The 23,615-nt window shown below is 44.0% G+C and overlaps 1 protein-coding gene across 3 annotated transcripts in view; it reads right to left on the minus strand.

Annotated features, from left to right (window-relative positions):
* Positions 1 to 23,615, minus strand: part of LOC126273194 (sentrin-specific protease 1-like) — a 185,779-nt gene that overhangs the window by 11,868 nt on the left and 150,296 nt on the right. For all 3 annotated transcript variants that reach the window (XM_049976719.1, XM_049976720.1, XM_049976721.1), the window contains one exon: positions 5,566 to 5,652. In XM_049976719.1, the coding sequence (XP_049832676.1) occupies positions 5,566 to 5,652 (87 nt within the window). The remainder of the gene's footprint in view (positions 1 to 5,565; positions 5,653 to 23,615) is intronic.

Raw genomic sequence — 23,615 nt, forward strand, 5'->3', positions numbered from 1 at the left:
ACATATATATCATTTTAAGGAAAATTGCAAATAATGAGATACAAAACAAAAAGATTAAAAAAAAAATTCCGTTCTAAGTCCCCTTAATATATGTGGCAAATATCTCTCGATTGCCATTGACACTGTTTCTTCACATTCAAGCCACACCTGGTCTATGCTTACATAGTTAATTTGAAAGGACTGGAGACTGTCTCTTAGGAAGGAGCCAAGCGAATTTTTATCTGCTTTTTAAAATACATATATTTTGCATTCACTTTTGGTGGATTGGGATGTTGCGGTGGTCAGCCTTGGTACAATGACCTTATCATCAATAATCCCTGCATCTGTCAAGATGTTCCCTATTTGCTCAAAATTATTTGTTGCTTAGAGGTCAAGTATGTTTTCGAACCATATACATGTTGAAAGAACTCCTGAAGTAAGAGTTCAAAATAATTTTTGAAAAATCATTTTGTACAATTTCTGACGATGTTTTATACTGGCTATGAACATGTATTTTTTTCAACATATTGACAGTAGATTGAAGTCACCATCAATTATAACTATGTGAGCTGAGTACCTATTTTAGATGTTTTCTGTCCAGAAACTAAATCGTCTGAATCCAGTGGGTCAGTAAAAGGAACCAATTATTAATTTATTTCAGTTGTCAAGTATAACCTCTTCCCATACTAAATTGCAGGAACTATCTATTTCCATTTCACTGCAAGATAAACTACTATTAACAACAACTAAGACCTTGTCACCAACTATATTTAATGTAGCCTTTCTGAACAATGGCAGGTCCTTTGTAAAAATTTCAGCTGAACTTTCTTGCACCTTTAGCCAGTTTTTGGTACCTGTAACAGTTTGAGCTCCAGTGCTTTCTATTAGCGCTTGGAGCCCTGGTTCTTTCCTGACACAACCATGGACATTTAAACTACAGTACTACCCTCTTCCTGTGTTCATCTGCAACCTGTAAAACTGAAGCCATTTCTGTACTTTCCCAAGATCCTATAAACTAGAAAACTGCCTACTTCATCCATACAGCCTCCACTATCTGCGCAGGCCATCTAACCTACAAAACCGCCCAGTCCACGCCACACAGCCCCTGCTACCCGTGTAGCCGCTTGCTGCGTGTAGTGGACTCCTGACCTATCCAGCGAAACCTGAAATCCCACCACCCTATGGCGCAAGTTGAGGAATCTGCAGCCCACAGGTCACAGAACCATCTCAGCCTCTGATTCAGACCCTCCACTCGGCTCTGTACCAAAGGTCCACAGTCAGTCCTGTCGACGATGCTGCAGATGGTGAGCTCTGCTTTCATCCCACTAGCGAGACTGGCAGTCTTCACCAAATCAGATAGCCACCGGAAGCCAGAGAGGGTTTCCTCTGATCCATAGCGCTACACATCATTGGTGCCGACATGAGCGACCACCTGCAAATGGATGCACCCTGTACCCTTCATGGCAACCGGAAGGACCCTTTCCACATCTGGAATGACTCCCCCCGGTATGCACACGGAGTGCACATTGGTTTTATTCCCCTCTCTTGCTGCCATATCCCTAAGGGGCCCCATTACGCGCCTGACATTGGAGCTCCCAACTACCAGTAAGCCCACCCTCTGCAACTGTCCAGGTCTTGCAGACTGAGGGGCAACCTCTGGAACAGGACAAGCAGACATCTCCGGCCGAACATCAGTATAAGCCGGAGACAGAGCCTGAAACCGGTTCGTCAGACAAACTGGAGAGGCCTTCCGTTCAGCCATCCGGAATGTCTTTCGCCCCCTGCCACACCTCGAGACGACCACCCACTCTACAACAGGTGAGGGATCAGCCTCAATGTGGGCAGTATCCCGGGTAGCCACAGTCTTAGTCCGATTGGGGGATGCGTGGGACGAGCTGGCCGTCCCCGACAAACCCCCATCTAGACCTCTACAGTGATGCCCATTGGCAACAGCCTCAAGCTGTGTGACCGAAGCCAACACTGCCTGGAGCTGGGAACGAAGGGATGCCAACTCAGCCTGCATCCGAACACAGCAGTTGCACTCCCTATCCATGCTAAAAACTGTTGTGCAAAGAACGTCTGAATTAATCTACAGAGACCACAAACAATTCGACACAAAATTTAAACGGTTATTAAAATACAAGAGTGCCTAGTAAATGCAGTAATGCTGCTACTTGCGCACTGCTGACACACTGCTTGGTGGCGGAAGGAGACTACGCGATTTTACACTATTCAGGTAATAAAAACGCGATGCTATAACTCTCAAGTACTATAATACGCCTGAAATTTATGAATTAAACAATGCAAGTACCAAAAACACGCAAAGAAATTAAGAATTAAACTATGTAACAAATGAGTGAGCTAGGAGTATATGACTTGCTGCTGTAGCTGCTTATCCAACGGCGGCAGGGAGCACACTCTACACTTATGCACTGTTTGAAAAAAGCTGCACAAAAATTCAGTCAGAGCTTGGTAAGATTTCAAAGTTAGGCAAAGGTTACATAGCTGGAGTTATTAGAGTATTCGATGACACCCGCATATCCCTCTCAATGGTTTAGCTGTCATACTGAGGCTTGGACGGACACACACACACACACACACACACACACACACACACACACACACACACACAGAGAGAGAGAGAGAGAGAGAGAGAGAGAGAGAGAAGGGGGGGGGGGGGGACACAAATAATGTGGAAATGCATATCTGGTAATATGCGAGTCACATCATGCAAACTTCCCTGCACAGCCTGTCGTACTGAGCAAAAGCACTGAAAAGTGAAGGGTCAAACCTATTAACAAGGAACATACTTGATTAGCCAGAAATAGTGATAAGATTCAAACTATAAAGGTGGAAGAATGACTACAATTAGTATTGCTGGACAAGCTCATTTTCTATCAAAGAAGCCACCATCGTTTACGAATTGAAGGAGGATTGTGAGGCAGAGAAGAGGGTGAGGAAAGTGGCACAGGTTAGAAGAAATTCTTTAACAGCTCACTGCCCTGTGCTCGCCATGCAACTGATAATGAAAGAAGAGTATGTGGTTCTACGAACTGAGAGTATCATGTTTCTGATAGTAGGTTTCAGTTAATGTTTTTCATCTGATGGTATGTATTGTAAGTTTGACTATATGTCTACATCACTTTAACAAATGATTTCTATATTGCTGAAGTCTGTGCATAATTAAATCGAAAGTATCTCAGTTTATTTGTGTGTAAGTTAATTGTTTATATTTCGCTCTGTACAACCCTGCTTCTCTTTTTATTGTATATAGTGGTGTTGAGAGAAACATGTATAAACAGTATGAATTGCGAGTATGTAGGTACATAATGAATGTGTTTCTATTACTTTGCTGTAGGTAGATTCTGAAAGGCATGCATAACGCACTGAAGAGCCAAAGAAACTGATACACCTGCCCAATATTGTGTAGGGCCCCAGGGAGCATGCAGATGTGCCGCAACACGACGTGGCATGGACTCAACCAATGTCTGATATAGTGCTGGAGGGAAAGGACATAATGAATCCTGCAGGTCTGGCCATAAATCCTTAACGGTACAATGGGGTGGAGATCTCTTCTGAACAGCATGTTGCAAGGCATTCCAGATATGCTCAATAACATTCATGTCTGAGGAGCATGTTTAAACTCAGAAGAGTGTTCTTGGAGCCACTCTGTACCAATTTTGGACGTGTAGGGTGTTGCACTTTCCTGCTGGAACTGGCCAAGTCCATCGGAATGAAAAGTGGACATGAATGGATGCAAGTGATCAGACAAGATGTTTGTGTGTATGTCACCTGTCAGAGTCGTACCTAGATTTATCAGGTATCCTGTATCAGTCCAACTGCGGAGCCCACACCACTACAAAGCCTCCACCAGCTTGAAGAATCCCCTGCTCACATGCATGGATTCATGAGGTTGTCTCCATACCTGTACACGTCCATCCACTCAATACAATTACAAATGAGGCAACATGTTTCCAGTCATCAACAGTCCAATGTCAGAGTCGATGGCCGCAGGCAAGGCATAAAGCTTTGCACCACACAGTCATCAAGCATACATGGGTTGGCCTTTGGTTCCAAAAGCCCATATCAATGATCTTTTGTTGAATAGTTCACACACTGACACTTGAATGATGGTCCAGCATTGAAATCTGCATGAATCTGTGCTAGGCTTGCACTTCTGTCACATTGAAAGATCCTCTTCAGTCTTCATTGGTCCTGTTCTTGCAGGATCCTTTTCTGGCCACTGCGATGTCTGAGATTTTATGTTTTTTCGGATTCCTGATATCCAAGGCACACTTGTGAAATGGTCATACGGGAAAATCCACACTTCATCACTACCTCAGAGAAGCTATGTCCCATGGCATGTGTGTCAATTGTAACAACACAATCAAACTACCACATTCAAACTCACTTAAATCTTGATAACTTGCCATTGTAGCAGCAATAACTGAGCTAACAACTGCACTAGACACTACTTGTCTTATATAGGTGTTGCCAACCGCAGTGCCTTATTCTGCCTGTTTCCGTATCTCTGTATTTGAATACCCATGCCCATACCAGTTTCTTTGGTGCTTCAGTGTATTTTCTAATTATATTTAAAAATGTCTTGATTCCTTACGTTTGTGCATAAGTAGATTTTTTATGGATTTCACTGGCTCACCTAGAACCGGATGTGAGATTTTGTCATCAGAGCAACACATACGAACTGTTTCTTCCTTTTATTTTATTTACTGCATTATGGTAACTACATTTTTTATTCACCTCTCTATGTATGAATAACATGGTTGGTTAATAGATCATAATCGGATGCAGCCTCACCAAAAGCCTCTCACGTTCTGTATCTAAAGGTACAACTTTCTGTTTGTTGTACAGCCTTTAAATGAAGCCACTGTTGCCACTGTTCATTATATCACAATGTTGGCATGTACAAGTGTTACCCCACAGTAATGACCCACTTGAAGCATTGAACAGTGCAGCTTCATCACATCCGTGCCAACACTTATTCAATTACTCATTACCTCTTAGGTGACTGCCTTTACGGGACTGTGTTAGCTCAGAATATGGGTCATTTTCTTGCTTAGTTTGGAAGTTCTTTCTCACCTAGATCACCGTTCAGTTTATATTGCTACTGCTTATTTGGACATGTGACAAAACAACTTATTACTGTGTTAACTGAAGCAATAATGAAGGAATAGAGTCAGACTATTAACTGTAAAACAACAACGGAATGGTACAAGACAATGTTATTTGTGACTGGCACACTTTATACACAGGTGTGTCTGCTTGAGAGTTAATGAAGAGCTGGAAAATACTGAAGGATGCACTATTCAAGGATCAATGAGGGCATCAAAGACACAATGTGCAATGTAAGTGAAACATGACACAAAGGCCATACATTCTAGTCCCAGTCTGTCAAGAAATTTCACTATTTTAAATTGGTTCACAATGACAATAGTACCTTACAGTGTGGTTACAGATTATGTAGGTCTACTCATACTGTTCCATATGAGCTCTGTATTTTACAAAACAGACAATTTTGTCGCCATTAATATACTTTGCATGAAATTATCAAAAATGGTAAAATACCTTCACATTTTCAGTCTTCCAGCCGTCATAATTGAACTTTTGCTGCTTTTTATCCATTTTTTCACTGCCCAAGTAGTTCCACAACAACTGCAAAAAATTAACATTCTTTTACTTGGATGAAATTCATTATGTAACAGTGCAGATATGTTAATCTACCATCTTAATTCCCTAGTTTTAAATTTCTAATTTTGTCCTCTGCAGAGAACAGGATCAACGTCAATATGAACTTGTGTTAACTACACATTTAGGAAAATCTGTTACATGAAATGAAAAATTTACAGTACTTTGGTTTGCATAAGCAGTTCACAATGTAGGAATATGGGGGTGACAATGAAACACTGCAACTAACCTACAGAGGTATTTTGAAGATGTATTTTATTATAAAATATTACTGTCATGTTAACACAAATAAACCACACAACACACTAACTGTGTCTTAAATTCTAAGGTCAATCACCTTTAGTCACAAAAACGCACTGTCATCTGCATAACAAAATCATGATAGAGACTCCATCTCACTCTCCAACTTCATTAGTCCAATCACTGCAGGAGTATCTAAACACCATTCTACGCAATAGAAATCAATTTATGTGACAACCTATTACATATTCCCATGTATCTCCTATGGCTGTTATCACTTGCTAGTACTGCAACCTGGTACCATACAAGTAAATCTTTATTGCCATCAGTTTAACAAAAATACACCAATGAGCTGGACATGTTTAAACATTACAGCTATAAGTTGTTATATTCATGTAATATATGTAACAGTGATACTAAACTTTCTCTCCAAATCCAGTGGTGAATTCATTAGGAAGTGTAACTGAAGTAAAATAACTACCACTTGTCAGCTATTTGGATGCAGTATTTACAGTTTCCATTTGATAGATTTCAAATCTGTGTGTAAATGTGACACATTTGAACTTTCTGCCAACTAAACACATTAAATTATGAAGTCTATGATCAAGCGCGCATCATGGGGCAATGCATTTCATCCCACCACTGAAACAAATTTGTTATATGTCGTAAGTACTTCTTGCTTGTACCACCAAATTCATTTTTTCCCCACCCTCTTCCACATAAACATGGAGAAACACTACCAAGAGAATAAGTCTCAGCTGAAAGAGATGGAGCCATTCATACTAAGTAGGGAACAATGTAATGCACTGAATCTAATCTACATTCCAAATTTTGTGTGTGTGTGTGTGTGTGTGTGTGTGTGTGTGTGTGTGTGTGTAGGGGGGGGGGGGGGATTGCATTTAACATTATATCATGTCAACAGAGCAACAGATGATGAACAACGGTCGCGATAGTTGAAATAGTATAATAGTTAAATACTTAAGAATAGAAAGCTGTATGTGGGTTATTGTCTTCTATTTTGCATGTGACACTTATATGGACAGACACTGCATGTCTTCAAGATGGGACAGCAATCACAGTATTAGCACAAGCTGGGGTACCTGCATGAGGTTTATGTAACTTTTGAAGGTTTCGAGTAGCTTGGTATGTCACTGAACAAGGAACATGCCATGACAATCTCTGTCAAAAATGTCAGTAGTCAAATGTATTATCTCTGTATCTTCTCAAACTGCACACATGAGTGATATTTCTTGTTTTTAGACAATTTAATACTGTCAGTGATTTTGTTGAGGTGCATTATAAGCATTTCTTAACTGAAGCAGTACACTGTACTTCTTTTAATGTGTTAATAGTTGGGGAACTTGATCTGATTATGATATCAGTACAACTGTAGTGGTAGCGGAATCAATCAAGCTGTGCCAATATGGTCCAAGAAGAAAGTTTACAAGGTGGGTTCCATAAGTAATGTGACTAAACTCATAAAAAATCATTTATTGAACATATTCATACAATCATTAAAAGATTTTCAAGATAGCACCCTCCTTTGTCGATCCACTTCTGAAGAGGATATTTCCAGACCTGGGAGGCCTTTCTCGAATGTGCTTTAGAGCTAATGTTACATGAGCCTGGATGCTTTCAGTCATCTCCCAAGCTTTTCCTTTAAGGTCTCCTACAAGCAAGGAAACAAAAGAAGTCTGGGGAGCCAGGTCACACAGTTGGGGGGGGGGGGGGAGGAAGCAATGGAATGTGGGTTGTTGTTGTTGGGATGTTTAAGGGGGACTAAACAGCTAAGGTCATCAGTCCCCCATTCCAAAAAACCGGCGAAACAAAATTTACGGAACAGGTCAAACCCCAAGGGGGGAGGAGACGCCCCTCCCCCCAGTCACTGAAAGAACACCAATGTGTCAGCGAACACTAGAGACAAGAAGAGTACAGACGAACACTGGACAGAAAGAAACGGAAGAAAATAAGAGGGTTGGAGACTGGTTGACTGACCATGGGTACAAAAATTGGGAAAGAGTCAACCATCCGAATACACACATTAAAATCTGCAACCAATGAGACACTCGAGGACAAGATACACAGAAAGGGAAAGGGACAGGTCCCCCCTAAATGGAACCATAAAAAGGACTACCACGGATAAAATTTAAAACGTCGTCAGCCAAGGAGGCATCGTCGCATAAAACCAAAGGCAACGTGCCCGGGAGATTAAAAGTCTGCCGGAGGATGCGCAGGCGGGGACACTCCAACAAAATGTGGGCGACCGTCAACCGGGACCCACACTGACACAGGGGGGAATCCTCCTGACGCAAAAGATGTCCGTGCGTCAGGTAGGTATGGCCGATGCGGAGCCGACACAGGATGACAGAGTCCCTGCGAGAAGCCCGCAGGGAGGAATGCCACACATCGGTCGTCTCCTTGACAGCCTCCATGTTGTGTCATATGCCTTCCGCAGATCAAAAAATACAGCAACGAGATGCTGACGGCGGGAAAAGGCCGTACGGATAGCAGATTCCAGCCGCACCAAATTGTCCGCAGCAGACCGGCCCTGACGGAAGCCACCCTGGGATGGAGCGAGGAGACCGCGCGACTCAAGGACCCAACACAAACGCCGCCCCACCATACGTTCGAGCAGTTTGCACAAAACGTTGGTTAGTGTAATGGGACGATAGCCGTCCACCGCCAGAGGGTCCGCACCGGGCTTCAAGATGGGAACGATAACACCCTCTCACCATTGCGACGGGAACACGCCCTCGCTCCAAATGCGGTTAAAGATGGTGAGGATGTGTCTCTGGCAGTCCCTGGAGAGATGCTTCAGCATCTGCGCGTGGATGCAGTCCGGTCCTGGCGCTGTATCAGGGCAATTGGCGAGGGCAGCGAGGAATTCCCTCTCGCTGAAAGGAGCATTGTATTTTTCAGAACGACGTGTGTGGAACGATAACGGCGTCCGCTCGGCGCGCTCCTTTAGAGAGCGAAAGGCAGGAGGGTAAGTTGCAGTCGCAGAGCTCGTAGCAAAGTGCGTGGCAAGGTGGTCAACAATGGTGGCGGCGTCCGTGCAGACAGCGCCGTCCAGGGAGATTCCAGGGACACCCATAGGGGTCTGGTATCCATAAATCCGCCGGATGCGGGACCACACGAGCGACGGGGAGACACGGGAGCCCAAGGATGAAATGTACCTCTCCCAGCATTCCTGCTTAAGCCGTGCAATAAGACGACGGGCCAAGGCACAGAGCTTCTTAAAGGCGATGAGGGTCTCCAGAGACGGGTGCCGCTTATGACGCTGGAGAGCCCGCCTACGGTCGCGAATAGCCTCAGCAATCTCCAGCGACCACCAGGGGACAGACTTCCTCCGAGGGAGTCCAGAAGAGCGAGGGATGGCAGTCTCGGCCGCAGAAATAATTGACGAGGTCAAGACACGGACCACCTCGTCAATGTCACCCTGTGGGAGAGAAGCAATGGTGGCAGCGGAAGTAAAAGCCGGCCAGTCAGCCCTGTTGAGAGCCCAGCGGGGCAGGCGCCCAGAAGAATGACACTGGGGCAGTGACAAATAGATGGGAAAATGGTCACTACCACACAGGTCAGGATTCACTCTCCAGTGAAGGGATGGGACAAGTCCGGGGCTGCAAAGAGAGAGATCGATGGCCGAGAACGAGCCATGGGCCACACTGAAATGCGTGGGAGCACCGGTGTTCAAGAGGCTAAGGTCGAGCTGAGCCAACACATGTTCCACAGCGCGACCACGGTCATCGGAGACAGTCCCACCCCATAGAGGGTTGTGGGCATTGAAATCGCCCAGAAGCAGCAATGGCGGCGGGAGCTGAGCCAGCAGCGCAGCCAAGACATGTCGGGGGAGTTGCCCATACGGAGGAACGTAAACAGAGCAAACAGTAATAGCCAGCGAGAGCTCAATCCTGACAGCGACTGCCTCTAAAGGCGTCAGAAGGGGTACTGGTGAGCTACAGACAGAGTGGTGAACAAAGAGGCAAACTCCACCTGAAGCTCGTTGACAGTCAGCGCGGTTCTTATAGTATCCCCGATAACCGCGAAGGGCAGGGGTCCGCATTGCTGGAAACCAAGTTTCCTGAAGAGCAATGCACAGAACAGGGGAAACACTCAAAAGCATCCGGAGCTCAGGCAGGTGGCGGAAATAACCGCCGCAATTCCACTGGAGAATGGAAGCAGGAAGGGACTGGGAGGGCGTTAAGTCCACTAAGAGGCAGACGGCGCCGCAGAGTCAACGGCCGCCACCGAGCGAGAGTCAGCTGTGTCCATAGGAGAGGTCCCCGAGGGTTCCATGAGGGCGAGATCTGCGGCAGAGGCGAGGATCTCCACCGCATCCCCAGAGCCAGAGCTATTGACAGCAGGCGGTACTGAAACTGCCGGAGCGTCCTTCTTGGACACGTTCCGGTCCTTCTTCTCGCGTCTGTCCTTTGGCTTAGAGGGCTGGGAGAGTTTCTCTGAAGGAGCGTCGGAGGCTGACGACGACGCAGAAGCCCTACGACCAGCAGGTGGGTGAACCTTCAGCCACTGGCTGACATCCGGCGGGGTAGCAGAAGAAACGGAAGAAGGGAGGGCCCCGAGGGACCCCTTCCGCGAGAGAGGAGCCGGCAGAGACGACGCCGGCGGAGACGACGGCGGCAGAGAAGGGGGAGGGGGAGGGATCGAGCCCCCTGGTTTTGGAGCAGATGTCACTCCTGAAGCATGTGCGGGGGGAGTGACAGAAGGGGGTTTGCCCCCAACTGCTAAGGGGGCAACAGAGGAAGGCTTGCCCCCAGACACAAGGGGGGCAGACAGAGATGGACGGCCCCGAGGGCCAACTGAAGGCGGCACAGAGGAGGCGACAAGTGCCGCCCGCAAGGGCGACGATAACGTAGCTGCAGCATAAGAAGTTTGAAGAGGGACAGGATGCAACCTTTCAAATTTCAGTTTTGCCTCGCGATAAGTAAGCCGGTCCAGGGTCTTAAATTCCATAATCTTCCGCTCCTTATGAAGAACGGGGCAGTCCGGCGAGCATGGAGAGTGGTGTTCCCCACAGTTGACACAGACAGGCGAAGGCGCACATGGAGAATCGGGATGAGAGGGGCGTCCGCAATCTCGACATGTGGCACTGGATAGGCAACGGGAGGACATATGCCCAAACTTCCAGCACTGGAAGCACCGCATCGGGGGAGGGACGTATGGCTTGACGTCACAACGGTAAACCATTACCTTGACCTTCTCAGGCAATACAGCACCCTCGAAGGCCAAGATAAAGGCACCGGTGGCCACCCTGTTGGTCTTGGGTCCTCTGTGCACACGACGGACAAAATGCACACCACGTCGTTCCAAGTCAGCTCTCAGCTCGTCATCGGACTGTAACAAGAGGTCGCGATGGTAAATAATCCCCTGGACCATATTTAAGCTACTGTGGGGAGTGACGGTAACAGGGACGTCTCCCAGCTTATCACACAAGAGCAACGCCCGTGACTGGGCTGGGGAGGCCGTCTTGAGGAGGATGGACCCATTCCTCATTTTAGACAAACCCGCCACTTCCCCAAACTTATCCTCCAGGTGTTCCACAAAAAACATAGGCTTTGTCGAAAGAAAGGAGTCACCATCAGTCCTGCTGCAGACAAGGTATTGTGGTACATAAGGCTCCTGCTTGGCACTAGATCTGCGTCCCTCCCATGGCGCAGCCAACGAGGGGAACGACTGAGGATCATATTGTGCAGCATCGAATTCAATTTTGCCTCACTTAGAGACGCTGGTGGCAGTGCGACCACCAGCTTGGTGAGATTTATTGCGCTTCATTGCGCCACATCTGCCCAGATGCCACCTACTCCGAACGAGGGCTCTCCCCAAGGGCGCCACCCAGCCAAAGCAACGGGTACCTGGCCGATATCCCATTGCCCGGAGTCCCCGTGCCCCAGACAAGATGGGCACATTCTCCTTGGCATGCATGGGGAGGAAACAGCTCTGGCATCTGTAGTGCAATCCCTGCGTGGTCAGGGGGCTACCACCAAGAGGGTACATGACGACCCCACCACAACGGACTGGCTACCGTGCTGGATTTTAGGTGTTGAAAGGGTCCACAATTGCCGTGGGCGCTAAGAAGGGGATTGCGCACAAGACGAGGAGGCAACCCAAAAGACATGGGGTGTAAATCCCTCCACACGACAATAGATAGCATGCAATATGGAGGTGCACGATGGACCAATAGAAAAACACCACGTAAGGCGTCCTTCCCCGAATGGCACGCACTAACAACGGAAATTTTGAAAATGGCAGGTCAAACCCAAGTGGGGACCATCACATAAGGCCGAAACTTTGAAGACTCCTTTTAGTCGCCTCTTACGACAGGCAGGAATACCGCGGGCCTATTCGTACCCCCGAACCCGCAGGGGGGCAATGGAATGTGGGTCTCGGCACACTGTTGTCATGAAGTTTCTACTTATTATGTTGCTTTGGCAGCATGTGACTCTCCTTTTCAGTCTTTTAAGCACTTCCATTTACAAAGCTGTGGTCCCGGTAGGTATGAATTCATGTGGACAGTGCCTCTGACTTCAACAAAATTAGATAGTGCTGATCATGCCCTTTGTGAGGGTCGTACATCCTCCCACATCAAAATATTTGTCATTCCTGGTAACATTCAATCAAAAAATTATTGATCTTTTTCATTGCAGAAGATTTATTGGAGCTATCACTGGTTTAGCCAATGCCAGAATTTCAGAGTAACTACTGCCCACTGACAATGCCTTGGGTAGTTTGAGATGGTTGTTGCTTGGCACAAGCATTTAGCATGGCGGTAATTAGTCAGCAGTCTGTGGTCAAGTCCAGTTGAATTCAGACAAAGTCCATGCTGGGAGTACTTGCAAATTAGGTTTGCTTTATGGTTTCAGTGCGAAACAATCAATGTCATATGGTGGCATGCAGAATATTGCTCAACTGGGTGTATTCAAAAGTGTTTGGTGTGAGTAATGTTTTTAGTAATAAATCATACAGTTCATGATCTACTAGCAATGACTATTTTTAGTGAGCCCATCATCATCCACTTCCTCAAACAAACAGCAATTGAAATAAATATGCTGTTAAATTCCTGGAGTGGAGAGCGGCAGCATCATCATAGTACAGAACACCAGATGGTCTTGTTATATATGGTGACAGTGACAGGATGTCTCATCCTATAACAATCTTCGGATCTGGAGACAGACTGCCAGCATCAATGTATGGTGAATGAATTTGGAATTTTCAGTTCTTTAATCAACACTGGACAGGAAGGAGGATCAAACAATGAAATGTTACTCTGATTATAAACTTTATGTGCAATATATATTTGAATAATGATGATTACTCGAATTGAGAATGGTGATGTCATTAATGAGAGGACAATATTAATCAGGGCAGTGTTGGTATGAATTTCACTAATGAATGGAACTAATTAGCAGAACTCAAAGTGTAGATTAGCGGGAAACGAAAATCAAAATTTGAACATGAACTTTGAAGCAAGTGAGGTAGTGATAGGTAACAATCATGTTGCTGCTGTAGTAATCAAGGATGTGTTAATGAAATTTTTACTAAAATTACAGAGAGAACTAGATGATAAGTGGGATTTGAAAGAAATAACTTGATAATAATCAAAAATTGGTTGAGGGTTTCAACAAAGAATTCAAGGACATTAACAAAAAACTTGACAATAATTAGCAAAATCTGAAGGAAAAAAAACTATCAGCATACGGTAGTCCAACACTGAAAATATATGATGGACCAAAAGGTAGTGGACATTCTTAAGGAGATGCAGGTTCAGCTCAATAAATCTGCAATGGAATGTATAAAACTGCTCAGTGTGCAACAGTTTGTGTGTGTGTGTGTGTGCGTGCGTGTGTGTGCGCGTGCGCAAGATCATGACATTGTTGACAGATGAATAAAAAATGTGGCTGAAATAAAGATCCAAGTAAACACAACATGAAATTGTGAACAAGCCCTGCTGGACAGTACAGTAACGCGGTTGTTCGTGCTAAAAATGCGTGCAAATAGAAGGAAAAAAAGTCTGTTATTAAAGTAGTACCACATGTGCAATAGCAATATTCTGATTTAGAATCAAAAGTGCAGGACTTGGAACAAACAATGAAGTATGGAAAAATATGCACTTGCAGGTTGCTGCAAATATTATCTGAGAAAAATAGAAATGCTAATGCAAGGAAAACATAGAGCAGGTCACTGTACAAATATCATTGTTGATAACGTGCTTGGGCATAGGTAATTTCAGGAATTTTACCTGTACAAACAATTACATCCAATGGATTTCATGAAACAATTTTAACATATTTCACAAGAATTCAGAACGAGTCTGAAAGGACTTCTATTTATGAACAGCACATGAGTGCAGGAGCTAGAGCACTGGGAAACCAAGTGTCCAATCAGTACACAACATTTGCAGACTTCGAAACTGCATTTCTCCACAAGTACTGGTCACAAAAGAAACAATGAAGCTCCGAAGAGAAATTATTTTTAATGCGCAATTACAAAAGCCATGCAGGATCAATGCATAGCTCTCTTCAAAAACACTGGGAACAAAGTACTAATTTGGATGATCCCCATCAGCAACAATGATTTCATTATAATGATTATAAAGCATTTACTATGGAAAGTAAGTAAACAGTTAGCCTCACAGACATTCGATGATTTCTATGAGCAGTTTGAGTTGATCGTTTAGAGGAGACTGAAAATGAAGGAATACCTGATGAACTGGAACAAAATACAAGACACAGCAATCAACATTTTCGGTGATGCTACACAATGTAGCAAGATAATTTTTGGTGCCCACAAGGGAATTTGTAAATCTGTAACACGGTAGTAGACTACAGTATAATGATGCACAGAGAGGTGAAACTTGTGAATTATGTACTCAATGATGATCAGATGTGAAATGATGAGGAGGAAACTGATAGTGATAAATGGAACCAGTAGGTTGCTCAAGATGGAACCAGTAAGTGGACCAAGATATAAGATTTTGGGATCATTCAACAAACTGGGATACAGATGACAGACACCCACAAAATTAGTGACTGCTCGTAAACTAAAATGTATGCAGACGAGACTCACTCTGGAACATGCGAACAGTTTAATAGATCAGATCTGAGAATTCAAATGGTTAGATATGATACTGACGACATTAAGGCTAAACTAATGAGGGAAAATCTGCACACTATAGATGATGCTTTGAGTAACTGAACTTGGCGCAAATGGCCATAAAACTGCAGCAGTTGTGGCTTCTGGATATGAAGCTACAGAGATCTCCAAGAATTTATATGAACACCTTTGTGAAAGAGAAAGGGGCACACATACTTCCAGTAAATACTCAGTATGTTGTCACCATAAATGATCACAAAGCCGATGCTGTTATTGGGGAGGCACTCATTAGATATAAGGTTTTAGATGGGATTGGACTGATGGGGCTAACAGGTCATCAGGTCATCAGTCCCTTCATGATGTACGTGTCAAGCCAGGAAGGGCCCTCAGAGAGGAAGGACATAGAAGACAAATACTAAGGAACCCAACTGTAAACAAGAACCAATAATACCACAACACAGAAGCAGTCGAGTGAGGAAGCGGTACGAAGATGAAAGTTGGTGAGTTGAAAGCAGCTGGAGGCACCCAGGACATGATATGCAGTGGGAGTTGCATCAACTGCAACTGACCATTACCATCAGAAAACTAGCAACACAGACAAATATTTAAGATCTCAGGAAAGAAAATAACAATGGTGACACAATAAACCAACAACAGATGTAAAAGAACAAGAAGAATTAAAAAGGTGGGAATGGTAGGAGTTAGGCTGGATCTCCAAGCAAGGGCAGCCATGGGCTCCATGGGTCAGAGCAGGTGACAGAGCACCCCTCCAATCTCTCCAGCAACAATGAGGCCAATGTGTCCTACCTCACAAAGAGGGAAAAAACCACCTTCATGTGTAACACACAAAACCAGATCAGCTGCTTTGGTGTCATCTGCTAGCGAAGGAGGCAGCATGTCAATAAGTTGAACGCTTAGCTACTATGGATGTTGACAGGAACACAATTACTATGGAGAGGTCTCTCAGACTGCCTTTTTATTCTTTATGTATCAAACGATTGTTTTGGTGAATATATATTTTCATGGCTTCCAGTTGTTTTTTTACACTTCTTGGAAACAAACTTTATGGAAATTCGGATTTTTTAAACAATGCAGAATTTAAAATGCTTTGAAAACCAAAATACAGCAAATTTTGTAGTTTGTTTTATTTTATGTATCAGTGAAATAACAGCAAATAGTTACCCCTCTAATGACTCACAGATTACAGGGAGATAGTATTATACATTTGCATCATAACAGTATGGAAACAACACATTTCAGTTATGACAAACCAGCTTTGAGTTTAGTATGCATTGTTTCAGCCTTAAAGCTATTTTCTCACTCCATGATTTTATCAAGGGAGAAATTTTGCAAATGTTTTATTTTAAAAAGCAAGAAGAAAGTAATTACCCTATGTATACCTCTGAGACCATGAATCAACTTTTAATTGCTTTCAGCTCGCATGCATTTCATGCAGACGCTCCTACAATTCTCCAACCAAATCAGCACAGCACACAGTTGACAGGGGTATCTTGTTTTCCACTTCAAACAAGGACAACAAAAGGCTGATGTTTTTCATTTTTCAAAAAATTAGTTCTGTATTTAAGGCTCATATCTGCAAAATAGCAAGTTTTTCAGAGACTTTTCGAAATCTGTTGCAGTCAAGGCAGCTGCAAGGCAATGTTGAGTTGTCTTGATCTTATGTCAGCGGCTTCTGTTTTCTCCATCAAAAACATTTTTCTGTTCTTACCAAAGAAGTACAGTTCTCCACCATCATCACCTGTCACATTTTCTTCACTTTCAGTTTCCTTCTCCGAACTAGTATTGTGGTCAGTAAATACTGAAAATCAGGTTCATTATCACTGTTATCACAGTCTTAATCTGAGAATTCACTGAAGTGTTCTTTAACACCCACATCTGTCTTGCACAGAAAACATTGCATAGAAGGTCTAGCTTACCTCACCAGGGAAAAACAGTAACGTTCAACAAAAACACGCCTTGCAAACACTATGATGTGTCTGAGAGACCTCTCAAGACCCAAAAATATAAAACAAACTGCAACAACAATGCCAGGCACATGTAGCCTGTCATCCAATAGGAAGGTACACAGAAGAGTCTACTTCACCTCACAGTGGTGTTTGAAGTATCAAAAAACAAAAAAACTCTTGCATAGTAGTTAAGGGTCAAGGTTTTGCCTAGTAGTATGTGGGTCATATCAGACACACACTGCACTGACAGTGAGTTAGATCCTCATTCTGTAGGATGTGGCCATGGGTCAGCAAGTATGGCCAATGAAAAATTGACAGAATGGTAGATTTCCTGCAAGAAGTGCGAACAGAAGACTGCCACATGGATGTCATCAACTTTATTGCTCGCAGTTTGTTAGGAGAATCTAAGGCACATGAGTGTGCTCCACACCTCCAACAGTTGATGGTACAGAGTTGACTGAAATTCCGATTCCTGTAAACCATACTCCAACGGCGACATCCTGGTACCCAACTCAGCCACCTGGTAAGTTTATTCCCTGGGATTCAAACAAAGATGACCAACCATTCAGTTTCAGGAAGGACACAGAGGAGATCCTGGAAAATCATGACCAGTGGATATTGGGGATCACAGCGGTTGATAGCCTAGGCTACTTAAGAAGACACTGCTGATTAAGAATGTCCTGTGGATGCAAGAACAAACATGACTGATGGCTTGTGCAATGACCACCAATTCTCCAGTGAATATAGTGCATCTGTTTGGCAGGGTGCATTGTTCACTATGTATAGGCAAAACTGGTCTGCCCATTGATCATAAAGTGTCAGTGTATACCACTTTCAAACCTGGAAATTTGTGGAGGACAGCCAGGAACAGGCGGAGAAAAACCATAGGGTCAACACTGTCCTTCAGTCCAAAGGACAGGTTGAGACAGGTCCAAAGATAGGATACGCACCACGGAGGCATAGACGATTGCTCCCTAATAAGAGGTGACAGTAAAAGAAGTTGGAGTTCAGAGCAGAAACATTGTTTGTAAACAGCAGTTATAACTCATGTCCTAGGATTATGTTGCAGGAGGTGGCTGTCCCTACCAGGAATAAGGACACGGTAGTTCCAATGCTTAGACAAGCAGTGAAGGTATGTTGCATATCTGAGCATCATTTATTGGCACCTGATCTGTAGTGGAGAGACCGCAGTCTCTGCTAGTTCACTGTTCACAGAGCTGGTCTGAAAGGCACCGGTCACAAATCAGAGCCCACAATGATGTACTACAGGTAGCATGTGCAATACTGAAGGTGATGCCGAGCTATATGACAGACTTCCACAATCAAGATAGTACAAGATCAGAGCCTCATAAAGCTGCAGAAGTGTAGAGTCATCTGCACACCAGCTGGTGTTAAAACGTCAACCAGGCAACAAATAACAATCCGAGAAAGTGTAAGTGTCCACCACATTGAGTAACTGGCCGTCAGTGATGAGTTTGTGTTGTGGATGGACAGCGTCAGCATACAGGCAGTGTGACACTGTACATCCCACAGCTACTGCTAGCCATTAGGAAAAGGGAGACACTCAACTGACAGCCCTGCAGGACCTCATTCTCTTCTCTGTCAAGGGGGAGGCGGGGGGCAGAAGGGGGCGTGTACTGATGTAAGTATAAATGTAAACCTGGAAAGTACAGTTTGACAGAAAATCCAGACAAAAATCAGGAACAGGATGCCAAGAACCACACATATAGGGTAACGAGGGTGTGATGACTCCTTGGTGTCATAAGACTTTTGCAAGTCAACAAAGACAGGTGTTGACACTGGGCAAAAGCTGACCAGTTGGCAAATGTCGGACAGACCAAAATGTCAGCAATAGAAAGGCCTTTGCAAAAAACACCCTGTGATGGAACCAAAATACTCCCAGGCTAAAGGTACCAACAATGCTACCGGCTCAACATACATGGTTTCAGTGCTTGGACAATCAAGCTATGCTGCCATTCAGATGGTAATTCTCCCTGGTTTCAGACGGAGAATTATATGGCTTTAGATCAGGAGTGCCCAACCTTTTTAGGCTCAAGCTCTAGTATATGCAATTTAGTTCAATTAGAGATCTACTGACTTAGAAATTCTTAGAGATTTATGCACAAACCACCACCATAGCCAAAATTAACCATTTGAATTACACCAAATAAATAAAAGGGAATTTTATCTCCATCAGACATTATAGGCCAACTACTCAATTTTAAAGATATTATACATGTGGAGAAAAAAAAGAAATTAAAATATACACCATCACAAATGCAGAAAAAATTTAGTGAGGTACTTGGCTTTGCATATCACTGGCAAGTTCGTCATAATCTGATGAATGATTTATCAAAGTCAAACTTAAAACAGCCTGAAAGATGAGGATCAGTCAGTTTATTCCTACACCTAGATTTCACTATGTTCATGTTGAAAACACTGTCTTCCATAAGTAAGCTGATCCCAAAAATGATAATATGCTGTCACTTTTACAACATTAGGGTAGGTTTTTACATTCATTTCCAAAAGTTATGTTTATTGTATTTTGACTAAGTATTTTACCAGGTACACCTCCGTTGGACTGGTGTGTATAGAGGCACTGACCCTTTGCCCAAACCTGCAAAGGAGGGGTACGTGATCCAACAGTAATAACATACCATTCCCAGCATTCTTGCTGCTGTCTTTTATTAGGTTGTGGTCCCAGACACAGGGCCATTTACAAGCAATGAGGTTCTCCATCGATCAATGTCTCTTTTGTTGTTGGAGAGCCTTCCTGTGATATGTAATTGACACAGACCTTTCTTAAGTCCACCATGGTTCCATCTTCTGACAGAGGATGCAGACGAATAGGGGACCACTAAATCTGCTGCTACTAAAAAGGCTGCAGTTGTGCTCTGGACAACCACATCGATGCATCAACAAGGAGGAATGCTACAGTCACGACCTCAATATGGTGGAGTGCTAAGACTGACAGCCTCAATAGATGGACTGCTGTGTGCAACAGTAGAGGCAAAAGTATCTCAGTCAGCACTGTTGAAAGGCCATCAGGTGGACTGTCCAATATATGGAGAGTAGAGATCAGAAACAGAGCAAGTACAAGCCTCATGTCCGGTTCTCCAGAAAACGAAACACCACTGTTCCACCAGTGCTAACAGGCTTCCTTTCTTTCATGCTATAGATCTGCATCACATGCCCGAAAACCGTGCCACACAGCCACTTCATACCCATTGACTGATCCTCTCTTACAGAAGCCTGCAGGAGTGTAAGTATAGTTCTAACTTATTGTAAGTGCAGAACATGAGTACCTGATCTTGGTACTGTTCAGGGGTGCTGACAAGGCACAATGATCGACCGTTGGATCAAATGTCCTTTAATGAAGCTGTGTTATATGAGAGTGTGAAGAAGAGTAAGCCGAAAATTAATTGATCCAAGTATACAATTGCAAATGTATTCTATTAGAGAAAGAGTGAAAACTGGAATAAGTTTCACACTTAAGTCCACACTTAAGACAAAATACATACAAGTTTCATTTAAAAATTAAAAATTTTAAAAAAATGGCTGTAATCTTGTTCATTCGACCTACACCAAGAGAAAATATCTGCTGCATCAAACAAAAACAGGCTACAGAGCAGTGTTACCGTTACATCCCTGCGACAAGAAAGTGTACTATTTCTTTGGTCATGGCAACTAGTGTTTAAGTGCTAAGAATGAGTTACGTAGTTTATCATTCATATCTGCAAATTCTTTTAATAATTAATCACCATTTACAGATTGCAGTTAATCCTCATGTCATGTTTTCTTGTACTATTGTTACAAGACTTTGTAACACTTCGAAAGTGTGTATATGTTAAAGTGATTCTTGGAGGCATTCTCTGAATAGATATGAAAAGTTGACAGCAGTCTTCGAACAAGTTTTATCTATATAAATGTATGTACCAACAGAACAATATTCACTGATAACCCATCAGCCATTATAATGGCATAGAAGTTATCACATCCATTTAAGTAGCTAAAACATTTTGTGACTTTACAACTTACACTTGAGAATGACTGTCAAGCTGAAATCGTGATTGTGTGAAATAAATGAATAGGATTTACAGTTTAATGGCACAAACTTCTTTCAAATCGGTTGTGTATGTAGTGAGAATGCTGTGAGTCCATGATTATAGTTCCAAACTCATGTACTCACTCTCCTTTCGAATGAGTCGTGTCCACTTATACCTGACAACTGACTCAGGCGACAAGTGGGCAGCATTAGAGACTTATGAGCAGAGTCCATGGGAACACAGAGATGGCAAGTTTGGAGATGACATCACAGAACTTAGGAGTTCGTTTACGATTTCTAATGGAGAGGAGAAGACTAAAGCTGCAAAGCAAAAGATCAATGGCTGAATGATATCCATGTTATGTGGAGGTGCCGGTATTCTAAAGACAGAGATTGAGCTCTGTGAGCAGAGTTTTGATAACTTTGCCACAGTCAGTGGTTATTGTATCACCACACAAATGGTTGTGGGCACTGAAATCACCCAAAATGGAAAGGAGTGGGAGACATTGGGGGGGGGGGGGGGGGGGGGCAGAGAAATCTGTGCAGACTAGGCAATCTGAGGCACTTCATCATCAAGAGGAAGACACAGAGAGGAAAATCCAAACATCTTTGCAAGAACAGCCACAGCCTCCAAAATTGTATATAGTGGCACATGTTTGCTGCAGACAAAGTTGAGTGGTAAGTGGGAACTCCAGCCAGTGGCATGTGAGAGTCGGCTTGATTCTTAAAATAGCCGAAATAGCCATAGAGGGTAGGGGTTTGCAAAGCAGGGAACGAAGTTTCCTGGAGGGCAATGCATAAAGTATGGGAAATGCATAAGAGATGTCATAGCTCAGCCAGATGGCGCAAAAAAAATTCAACAGTTCTATTGGAGAATCACACTATCAGTATCCTGTGAGGGTGAGAAAGGACCAATGAGGCAGGTCATGCCCAAGGGTCAATTGCTGCAACCATTTGCAAGGATACGGCATCAATACACACTGGTTCTGAATAAGGTCATGTGATGGGATCCAGTACCACAGGTGCCACTGGGAACTACTACTCAGCTACAGATGCAGAATCTGTGGGTTTCACCAGTGTGGGGGGCACCGGAACCTCCTAAGGTTTGGAGGTATCCTTCTTTTCCCTCTTCTGCTTGAATGATTACAGTGTTCAAGAAGGCTTCTCTGCCCTAGTTTAAGGTATAGAAGAGAAGCACTAAGCGATCTGTGGCTCCTTCAGCCAATGACTGGTATCTAACAGCAGATCGGAAGGGTCCCGGGAGGGGAGTGACCTAAGGGATCTCTTCCTCGTGAGAGGTGCTGGAGGAGAGAGTTGCTTCTTCAGGTGGGGGTTGGGGATCGACATCCCCATCAGTTGGGAAGTTGATGCTCTCAAAGGGGGTGTGGGGGAAACAGTAGGATGGCCCACAATCACCAAAGGAGCAGGTGTATTTAACTGGCCCCAGGGCCTGATGTAGAAGACACAAAGGGCAAGGGCACTGCTGCTGGGGAGGACGTCATTGACATTGCCACAGTAAGCATCACTGTCATATGGGCACCGATGCAAATGATCATATTTCTTCTTAGTCTGAGCCGATCAGGGGTCTTGTAATATTCTTACATTTCCTTTCCTCTTTGAAACGTGGTGCAGTCTGATGAACAGGGGGAATGGTGCTCCCAGCAGATGACGCAGACGGGGGGAGGGGCACAAGGAGTGTACTTAAGCAACTGACATGCACAATCCCTACAGATAGGATAAAATAAGGACATGTACACAAATGCCATCAATTTGAAGCACCACTACAGAGGGGGAACAAACAGTTTCACAACACACTGACACACCATCACCTTGACCTTTTCAAGCAATGAGTCATCTTGAAAGTCCAAGATGAAAGCCTGAGTATCACCCCTATTGTTCTTTGGTTCCTACTTAACATGACACACAAAAGGTACACACTGTCAATCTAAATAAGCATGCAACTCATCACTGAACTGTAAAGAGGAGTATTAGTGTTGTTATGTTGTTTCCCCATGAGTGATTGTGTAATAAATAATTTTGTTAAAAATCCAAGTGGATGATGATACCTGTACCACACTGAGGCTGTTATAGGGGGTGATAGTTATGGAAATGTCATCCAGCTTGTCACAGTGAGCAGCAACCACTGCCTTAATCAGTACTGAACCACTTTTCATTTTCCAACCTGCTGCTGCCTCCCCAAACTGGTCTTCAAGGCATTCAACAAAGTGTACCAGTTTTGTGGTGAAAAAGGAATCCTGTTCATTGTAGAGCAAGCTAAGTATTGTGAGGAGTATTTCTTCCCGTGTCTCTTAGCTCTCCTCTCCTCCAGCGGTGTACAGTAGCCAGGAAATGAACCACTTTGGGGTGATTTCTCTCTCCACATTGTAATAGTTCTTTCCTTCTGAAGAGATTGCTGGGGCCATGCAGCCACCAGCAGATGAAAGTTTGAGCTGCTTAATTTCCTCACCATCCACCTTGGTGTCACCCACTCCAAACTGTCACTCTCCTATGGGTGCCACCCAGCCATAGCCTGTTGCCTGAAGTTGCCAGGCCTCAGGCACCATGGGCAC

The sequence above is a fragment of the Schistocerca gregaria genome, chromosome 5 (assembly GCF_023897955.1).
Source record: "Schistocerca gregaria isolate iqSchGreg1 chromosome 5, iqSchGreg1.2, whole genome shotgun sequence".
Taxonomy (NCBI): domain Eukaryota; kingdom Metazoa; phylum Arthropoda; class Insecta; order Orthoptera; family Acrididae; genus Schistocerca; species Schistocerca gregaria.